The sequence below is a fragment of the Tiliqua scincoides genome, chromosome 12 (genome assembly GCF_035046505.1).
Source record: "Tiliqua scincoides isolate rTilSci1 chromosome 12, rTilSci1.hap2, whole genome shotgun sequence".
Classification (NCBI taxonomy): domain Eukaryota; kingdom Metazoa; phylum Chordata; class Lepidosauria; order Squamata; family Scincidae; genus Tiliqua; species Tiliqua scincoides.
Window position 1 is genome coordinate 16,892,311 of NC_089832.1, and position 9,681 is coordinate 16,901,991.

The following is a 9,681-nucleotide window of genomic DNA, read 5'->3' on the forward strand; positions in this document are numbered from 1 at the left end:
AATGGGACAGGTTTCATTTTAAGGCTCTTACAGCACAGCAGAGAACTCTGATTCTGCAATTCACAGCACAAGCTTAAAGCAGGAAACTATTCGACTGGGTTAAATAAAATTATAACTTTTGGACCAAGGCAGTGGGTATTTGCTAATTACTTCATATAAGAGACTGACAAAGTATATCAACAGATTATGATGTACAATCCCATTACAAATGGATGATGGAGACTGAGGAGGACATTGCGGAGGAGTGAAGAGATCCATGAGAGACAGGATGTGGTTCTGGAATTGGATTTAGACCTGGAAGATCAAGGTTCAAATCCCTGCTCAACCAGGAAGCTTCCTGAGTGACCTTGGGCCAGTTCCTCCCTTTCACTCTCACCTACCTCACAGGGTTGTTGCGAGGACCAAAGGAGGGAAGAAACCATGTACACCACCCCTGAGCTCCTTAGAGGCAAGTTGATATAAAAATGTGAAAGAATAAAATAACTTCCATCAATCACCCAAGGTCATTTTTTAAAACTAAGGAGCCAGCCCCATTGAATAAAATTGCACCTACTTCTGAGTAGTCGTGCCTAGGATTGAACTTTGAGTTGAATCATGTTGAGTTGAATAATGACCAAGTCAATATCTTTGGCCATCAAGGATCCTGATATCGTAACAAAATGGGCTGACTGAGGAGGAGCAGTTGCCACCATAAACAAGCTGGACAGCGTACAGGAGGCACCTCCTGAATCACTATCCTCAGACCTTGCATGAGGTCTCATGCAAGGAAAGCGCCCTAGAGGTAGACCACAGCTGTGATACAAGGACATCTGCAAGAGGGATCTGAAGGCCTTAGGAGTGGACCTCAACAGGTGGGAAACCCTGGCCTCTGAGCGGCCCGCTTGGAGGCAGGCTGTGCAGCATGGCCTTTCCCAGTTTGAAGAGACACTTGGCCAACAGTCTGAGGCTAAGAGGCAAAGAAGGAAGGCCCATAGCCAGGGAGACAGACCAGGGACAGACTGCACTTGCTCCCAGTGTGGAAGCGATTGTCACTCCCGAATTGGCCTTTTCAGCCACACTAGACGCTGTTCCAGAAACACCTTTCAGAGCGCAATACCAGAGTCTTTCGAGACTGAAGGTTGCCAACAACAATCCTCAGACCCCACGGAAAAATCCCAGAATGAACTAGACCAGTGGCTACCAAACTTTTCAGTGCCGTGACCCACCTTGTTGTCTGCGGTAGGTCATGACGCAATGCTCCTGGGAGGGCAGAATGTCTCACACTGTCCAAGCACAGACCTCGAGCTCTCTTCCTCCCAGAGTGAGCTAAAATTCACCCTGCAATGTGCTGATGAGCTGTTCTTGGTTCTTAATTTCAGATCTCTTATCCCCTGGGCCGGGCTGCCACATTTAAATGGACGCCCGTGATATGCAAGACTGCTAACGCAGGATATGACTATACCGCATGGAGTTTTATAGGCCAAGTACTGTCAACGCTTGCAAGGAAACTGTTTCGTCTTTCAGGTGCCTGTCTGGAATTAGCTGCTGTGCTGCGTCTGAAACTGCACAATCAGAAAGACCGATATCCCCGGAGGGATGCATTTTGTATGAGGTCGTTACTTAGATGTCGCTATTGCAGCCTTGCCAGCAGAAGATCGTGCATGACATCACCAGCATGGCATGATCTCTGTCCCACAGGTAGCATTTGCAAAGGACTTCAGCCTATTCCACCACAGCTGCTGGAGCTTTTATAGGTCTCTGAAATCCAACAAGCAATGGGCTTACCATTAACTGACCCAGGAAGGCATACTAGCCTTACACGCTGAAACCATAATTAGCGTATGTATAGCCCTATTTGAGTGTGCAAAAGCACTTCCCTGTTTTATCTTGATGTAATCCTTCAACGACCTGACAAAACAAGTATTATTATTCCCCTATTGCAAATGGGGAAGATGGGCAGCCCAGCCTTAAGCAAATTCCTCCCCACCAATGCATCCACATCACCGGTGTGTTTAGCCACAGAAAGTAAAGGTAAAGGTTTCCCCTGTACAGTCGTGTCCGACTCTATGGGGTGCTCATCTCCATTTCCAAGCCAAGGGAGCCAGCATTATCCAAAGACATCTACCCTGGTCATGTGGCCAGCATGGCCAAACGCCAAAGCGCAAGGAACGCTGTTACTTACCCAGCAAAGTGGTACCTATTTATCTATCTATTTATTTTTCACATTTTTACACCGCCCTTCCTGCAAAGAGCTCAGGGCGGTTTACACAGCTGCTCCTCCCCTCCTTCTCGTCCTCACAACAGCCCTGTGAGGTAGGTGAGACTGAGAGAAAGTGACTAGCCCAAGGTCACCCAGGAAGCTCCGTGGCTGAGGGGGGATTTGAACCTGGATCGTAAGGTCTAAGTCCACCTCCCAAACCACTACACCACCCTAGCATGTGTCTACTTGCACTTACATGCTTTCGAACTGCTAGGTTGGCAGGAGAGGATGGAGCTCAGCCTGTTCCACAGTACCGAGACGGGATGCCGACCTTCCAGCCGATGGTCAGTGTCTTTAACCACTCAGCCACCATGCCCGTTATCCACAGAGGGAGGGGGCAATTCGGAAAATTTTCCTCGGGGGTAAGTGATACTATGATTTAACTACACATATCCAATCAACATCTCTAGGTATTGGAAATATTTTATCCCAGACCCAGGCCTCGATCATATATGATGATCCCTGTTCCCAAATCCAAATGTTCAAGTTGTCAATGACTCCGACATTTCATCGTCTGAGAAGCTACAATGAAACTTTGATGCTTCAATGTTTATACTACTGTCAAAAGGACAAGAATAAGGCCTGTTGACTATTAAGTGTTAAGTGCTTTGATCGCAGCAAAAATCACTCTGGCCTTGATGCTGGAAATCCATCCTTTTAAAACCATGGTAAAAGAATGGCTATTAAAAGCCTCCCAAGTGTCACAAATGGAGAAATTAAACAGAGGTGGTTCACAGACAAAATGGACAAGTAAGATGTACTGATGATGTCCAGATACGGTACCTGTTTGTAGTGTTTTGGAACTGGATGTGTGCTCCAGAAAGATTGGACTTAACTCTTGCATGTTTGATTTAAACAAACTTATATAATTGATAGCCATCAAGCCTCTGCGTATCACAGCAGCTGCTGACATATAGGTTTTAGGACTGGGAGAAGTAGGAATCCAATTAACTCTGTAAGTGAAGCCATTGCAAGCTGCAATGGGGCAAACCACAGCAAGATGTTTTGGTTTCATTTAGACTAGCAAGCTTTTTCCAAGTGGTGAAGACCAGATGTGATTGTGAGGAGCTCCAGAAGGATCTCTCTAAACTGGCAGAATGGGTGGCAAAATGGCAGATGTGTTTCAATGTAAGTAAGTGTAAAGTCATGCACATTGGGGCAAAAAATCAAAACTTCACATATAGGCTAATGGGTTCTGAGCTATCTGTGACAGACCAGGAGAGGGATCTTGGGGTGGTGGTGGACAGGTTGATGAAAGTGTCGACCCAGTGTGTGGCGGCAGTAAAGAAGGCCAATTCTATGCTTGGGATCATTAGAAAAGGTATTGAGAACAAAACGGCTAATATTATAATGCCGTTGTACAAATCTATGGCAAGGCCACACCTCGAGTATTGTGTCCAGTTCTGGTCGCCACATCTCAAAAAGGACATAGTGGAAATGGAAAAGGTGCAAAAGAGAGCGACTAGGATGATTGCTGGGCTGGGGCACCTTCCTTATGAGGAAAGGCTATGGCGTTTGGGCCTCTTCAGCCTAGAAAAGAGGCGCCTGAGGGGGGACATGATTGAGACATACAAAATTATGCAGGGGATGGACAGAGTGGATAGAGAGATGCTCTTTACACTCTTACATAACACCAGAACCAGGGGACATCCACTCAAATTGAGTGTTGGGAGGGTTAGGACAGACAAAGAAAAATATTTCTTTACTCAGCATGTGGTCAGTCTGTGGAACCCCTTGCCACAGGATGTGGTGACGGCAACTGGCCTGGATGCCTTTAAAAGGGGATTGGACAAGTTTCTGGAGGAAAAATCCATTATGGGTTACAAGCCATGACGTGTATGTGCAACCTCCTTATTTTAGAAATGGGCTATGTCAGAATGCCAGTTGCAAGGGAGGGCACCAGGATGAGGTCTCTTGTTATCTGGTCTGCTCCCTGGGGCATTTGGTGGGCCGCTGTGAGATACAAGAAGCTGAGCTAGATGGGCCTATGGCCTGATCCAGTGGGGCTGTTCTTATGTTCTTATAGGCTTTCCAGGGCTGGCCCATCTATGAAGCCAACTGGAACAGATGCCTAAGGCAACTTAACAGGGTGCATCAACCTCCATTTACCCACTGGCCTCCACCACTCTTCTTCTCTTACTCCCTGAATGGTGCAGAAGAGTGCTGAACTAGAGCATCTCCAATGGTGGTGACATTAGGGAGGTCAGGAGGTCTTGTGCCATCCCTGAAGCTTCTCACTACACTTTTAGGGCATGTCTCAGAACAGACTGAAATTTGTTTACTTACTATAACATCCTCCAAAGAACCATGGGAATTGTAGTTTTGGGAGAGCATTTGAGAATTTTGTGTTTTGGATCCCCCAGTACCCATGTAGGACCTCAATTCTCAGGGCTACTTCTCAGAGTGACTTGAGTGGGAGCCTTGACAGTTATAAGGGTCTGAAAGTGCTTTGTGTTTTTAATGTAGATATTGCCCCACTGTAGCGTGGTCAAGGTTTATAATGCACACTTGCGATCCGTTCATGTGGAATTCCCTCCCCTTGAAATTAAGAACAGCTCCCTCCTTGGAGACCTTTCAGCGGGGCTTTGAGACCTTTTTATTTAGGAGGGTGTTTGATAGCTAACAGGATGGGCTGGCATTTTTAATCAAATGCAATTTTAACTGTTTTATGTGATCCACTGGGATTTGCTTTGTATTTGTCGTTTAAAATATTTTACTATTTTTAAAAAATATTTTAAAGCACTCTGATTGCCTTCATTGGGAGGAAGTCCAGATATAAATTCTTTAAACAAACAAACTATGCAACACTGCCTTAGTTCCATCATGGCAGAATGATGGGATATAAAATCAATAAATAATGACCCAAAAATTAAAAAGATGAATTCCTCACATGCAAGAGACTGAAGCAATCCACCATGGTCATGAGAGAACCAGCTATTTAATGCTTTTGGCTTCTGTTTAGCAGCTACAAGTCTGATTTGATATGAGATATGATCTGATTCTGCTATGAGAGCTGGTGTAGAGTAGCAGCTAAGAACTCTGCAGTGTAGTGGTGGTAGCTAAGAAACTAGACTGGGAATCCAGGTCTGCCTAGTACAAATCCTGCCCCTGACATGTATTTACAAGGTGCAATTACACAAGCCGCTTCCTTTCAGCCTCAGTCTTCCCCATCTGCACTACGGGGATACTAATTTTACATGGTTGTTGTAAGGGTTATAGTATTGGCAACCTTCAGTCTCGAAAGACTATGGTATCGCGCTCTGAAAGGTGGTTCTGGCACAGCGTCTAGTGTGGCTGAAAAGGCCAATCCGGGAGTGACAATCCCTTCCACACCGGGAGCAAGTGCAGTCTGTCCCTGGTCTGTCTCCCTGGCTATGGGCCTTCCTTCTTTGCCTCTTAGCAAAGGGGCAAAGTTACATAAAGTAACTTTGTAAGGGTTACATAAAGTTACATAAAGGTTACTTTATGTAGTAAGGGTTACATAAAGGCAATCAGTGTAAAGTCCTTTGCATGTATCTTGAACCAAAGACCACACATGCTTTTGAATCAGTGGAGAAATGGCTTTTAATTACTATTACCATTACAATCAATATTACTTTATTCCTAGTAGTAGTAGTAGTAGTAGTAGTAGTAGTAGTAGTAGAAGATTACTACTATAACTAGTAGAAGTAGTAATTGAGAGAAGGAGAACATGAGGGGTTAAACATTTCCCTGCATGTAAACAGTCCTGAAGAGGTCTTTTTTTAGAAAAATGAGGTCACTTCAGGAGAGAGTAAATTAGAGAGGACAATCAATGAGGCCAGGAGACTTTACTTAACCCTTCCTTTCTCCATTTCAAATCACCTCTACCCAGGGCCAGGCTATTTTAAGCCCTAGGCGAGGTTAAATATGGTACTTGCAAAACCCCCCCCCCCCCAATTCTTCGTAAGATTTTATAATTAATTATATTCCATCTGTTGTGGTAGTTATAAAGTCTTATGAAAAAATGGAGGGGTGCAATATATATATATTGGCCTAATGATAGCATTTGGCCTAATGATAGCACTGGCCTTGCCTCTATCCAAAGCTGTCACTCCCCTAAGTGCAGTGGTTCTCAAACTTTTTAGTACCAAGACCCATTTTTTTTAAATGACACTCTATTGGAACCCACCTAGCTTTACGAGACTTTAAAAAAAGGTGATCTAGAAAGAAATAATATTATTTATTTATTTACAAACAACTCGATCCATTTCTCATAATGAGGCAGCCCGAATGAATAGCTACAAGCTTGAGGGGCTTAGTATGTGACACAGCCTTCACCTGCCCCCACTACCTGTCATTGAAGGACTTGGATAAAAACACACCAGAAAAAAAGACACTCAAAGATTTTCCTCCCTATATTTACACAAGCTTGCATACTGCAGGAGCTGAGCTCTTTGCGGGGCAGTTAGCAGCGATCTGATTTTTGAATAGCCTCAGGGCTTGAGTCCATTAGTTACCTGATCTCCCATGTTTTCATTAGAGGTTCTGTGGGACCCATCAGAAATCGGGTCTGGACCCACAGTTTGAGGAATGCTGCCTTAGTGGATTCCAAAGGTGGGCCTATGTTTTGGAGGCAGAGTGGTGGTAGGACATCACCACCCTGTCTTGGGTGTGGGCAGTGATTTGAAGCAGAGAAGTGGTGGGTGAGAAGGGGTCCTCCTCTTCCCAGTCCCCATATTCCCTTCCCTGTCCTAAAGCAGCATCTCACTCCTTTGACAAGGATGTCAGGGCCATGGATGTTGTCTGCCCCTGTGGTGAAAAATGTTCTCTGTCTCATTGAATTTGGTTGGAAGACTTATCAAAGAGACAGTTTTTCAGGGCCTCTGGAGATCTGTGAGGAGACCAAAAGGGCCCTGTTGACAGCCAAGCACCCCACAGACAGTTGTAAGTGAAATCTAAAATCACAAGCACCAAACTTCATCGATTGCTTGGAGCACGTGCAGATCAGAGAAAAGCTGGGCGGAACCTTCAGTATCTCTGCTCTCTGGACCTCTCCACACATGGCATTTTAATTTTTTTAAGGTGCAAACCCCTTGATGTTCGAGGTGCACAGCCACACACACCAATATGCCCACCACATCCTTCCAAACAGCCCAGGTACATTCAACGATGAGCCAGGGTTGACCGGCGCTGCCATCTGTATGCACACATGCAAACCCGGGTTTGCCGGTGTGAAGAATATATAAAAGGGCCCCATGTCCCTATATACTGGGAGGGGGAGGGGTCACATTAAAAAAAAGGTGCATTAAAATGCTGGAGTGAAGCCTCTGGAGGAGGCCAATGACACATCACCCCACACAGTAAATGTGCAGGGGTGGATTTTACTCCCCTAAAACCTTCTTCAGAGGTGTTCAAGTAAGGTAAAGGAGACCAGCCTTCCTGATGGACCCAGGCAGGCAAAAAAATGATGACACCAACCCTGACATGCTTTTTCTCTCTGGGCAAGCTGGGAGTGTGGCCCGGCTTTGGCTCTCCAAAATGGATCAAGCAAACTGCACATCCAACTGCGTGACTCCGGGGGGGGGGGGGATGAAAATGGAGACAGAGAGCCAAGAAACCCCATCTGGAAGCGATGGATTCCGAGACAGGACGCCCCCCCCATCTTCCCTCCTCCCTGCCAGGTCTGCTTACCGTGCTGCTGGGGTTGGCAGGCGATCCTGGCCTGGACACTGTGGGTCCCTCTGCTCTGGGGGTTGGCTTTGCAGGCGAGGTTGTCCTTGATGGGCTCGGTGCAGGAGAAGGGCGAGATGAAGAGGAAGGAGCAGAAGGTGCAGGGCAGGTAGCCACAGTTCTGGAGCATGCTGCTGACTCTGCCCTCCTGGAGCTGCATCTAGCAGTGGAGGCAGGGCTGGAGGGGGGGGGGGTGCCCCAGAAATAGCTTCAGAGATGGCTGGCTGGAGAGATGAAGCAGAGAGAGAGGAGAACTGCCGAGTAGGCGAGGATCTGGCTGCCTGCCTGGCTGCAGTGGGTGTGTGGGGTTATAGAGAGCAATGGCTGGCAGGAGGGACCAGGGATGCAGGACCCATGTGCGCCTCTGGAGTGAAATTGACCAGTGAAATTGACAATGGAGCTGCGCCTCTCCCAGCTTCAGCCCTCTCCCCACGCCTCCCCTCTGGTTAACCCTGGCAGTGCCAGGAGGAAGAGGGGGAAGATGCTCTTGGCCCTCCAGAGCAGTGCCAGCTGAATGATGGCAGCCTCCTCCTGGCATCCGGAGAGTGCCAGCTGACATGATGCAGTGCTCTGCACATTGCCCAGTCCCCCTTTCTCCCCCCCCCCACACACACTCCACTTCCTTTGTTTCCAAGCTTCCTTCCCTGGCACTTCTGCCGCTTGCTAAGTAAGGTGGAGAGACTAGAGGCATGTTCTTGTCCCTCTCACACAACCCCAGAACCAGGGGGGTGGCCGCTGAGATTGAAGGTTGGGAGCGTTAGGGCAGACCCCAAAAAATATTCCAGACCCTGCGTGGAATTGGTCTGTGGAACTCCTTGCCACAGGATGCAGCAATGGCGTTTGGTTTTACAAATCCACTGATCTGTGGGAGAAGTCAGAAGGCTGGAATAGCCCTTGAAGGGGATGCAACCAAATTGTGCAAGGGATGGATGGAGGGATGTCCTTTTCCCTCTCACACAACTCCAGAACCAGGGGGGCAGCCACTGAGATGGGAGCATTAGGACAGAAGAAAGAAAATTTTCCTTGACCCTGTGCAGAATTGGTCTGTGGAACTCCTTGCCACAGGATGCAGCAATGGCGTCTGGTTTTACAAATCCACAGATCTATGGGCGATGGCAGAAGGCTTGAGCAGCCATTGAAGGGGATGCAACCAAATTATACAAGGGATGGATAGAGGGATGTTCCTTTCCTGCTCCCACAGCACCAGAACCAGGGGGGCATCCACTCAAATTGAGTGTTGGGAGCATTAGGACAGACAAAAGGAAATATTTCTTGACCTGGTGTGTCATCAGTCTGTGAAACTCCTTGCCACAGGATATGGCGATGGTATCTAACCTAAATGCCTTTAAAACGGGACAGATTCCTGGAGGAAAAATCCATCATGGGTTACAAGCTGTGAATGGGATGTGCAACCTCCTGATTTTAAAAGCAGGCTGACTATATGAATGGCAGGTGCAAGGGAGGGTACCAGGATGCAGGTGTCTTGTTGTCTTGGGTGCTCCTGGAAGCATCTGGTGGGCCACTGGGAGATACAGGAAGCTGGACTAGATGGGCCTTTGGCCGGCTCCAGTGGGGCTTTTCTTATTGACTGAATTCAGACCCTATTCAGCACAAGTAAAGTGGCAGGATAATTAGATTTCCCCAAGTAAAAAGGAAATTTCTAACAGTTTCTCTCACCCCCACCACCCCTCCCTGAAATTCACAGGAAGGCAAGGCAAGGAAGGAGGTAAGCTAAGGATTTTTTTTTTCCT

The 9,681-nt window shown here is 47.1% G+C and overlaps 1 protein-coding gene across 1 annotated transcript in view; it reads right to left on the reverse strand.

Annotated features, from left to right (window-relative positions):
• Window positions 1-8,090, reverse strand: part of AMMECR1 (AMMECR nuclear protein 1) — a 108,732-nt gene extending 100,642 nt beyond the window's left edge. Inside the window, exon 1 of the mRNA XM_066640106.1 lies at window positions 7,897-8,090. Coding sequence (XP_066496203.1) covers window positions 7,897-8,090 — 194 coding nt within the window. The remainder of the gene's footprint in view (window positions 1-7,896) is intronic.
• Between the last annotated feature and the right edge of the window lie 1,591 nt (window positions 8,091-9,681).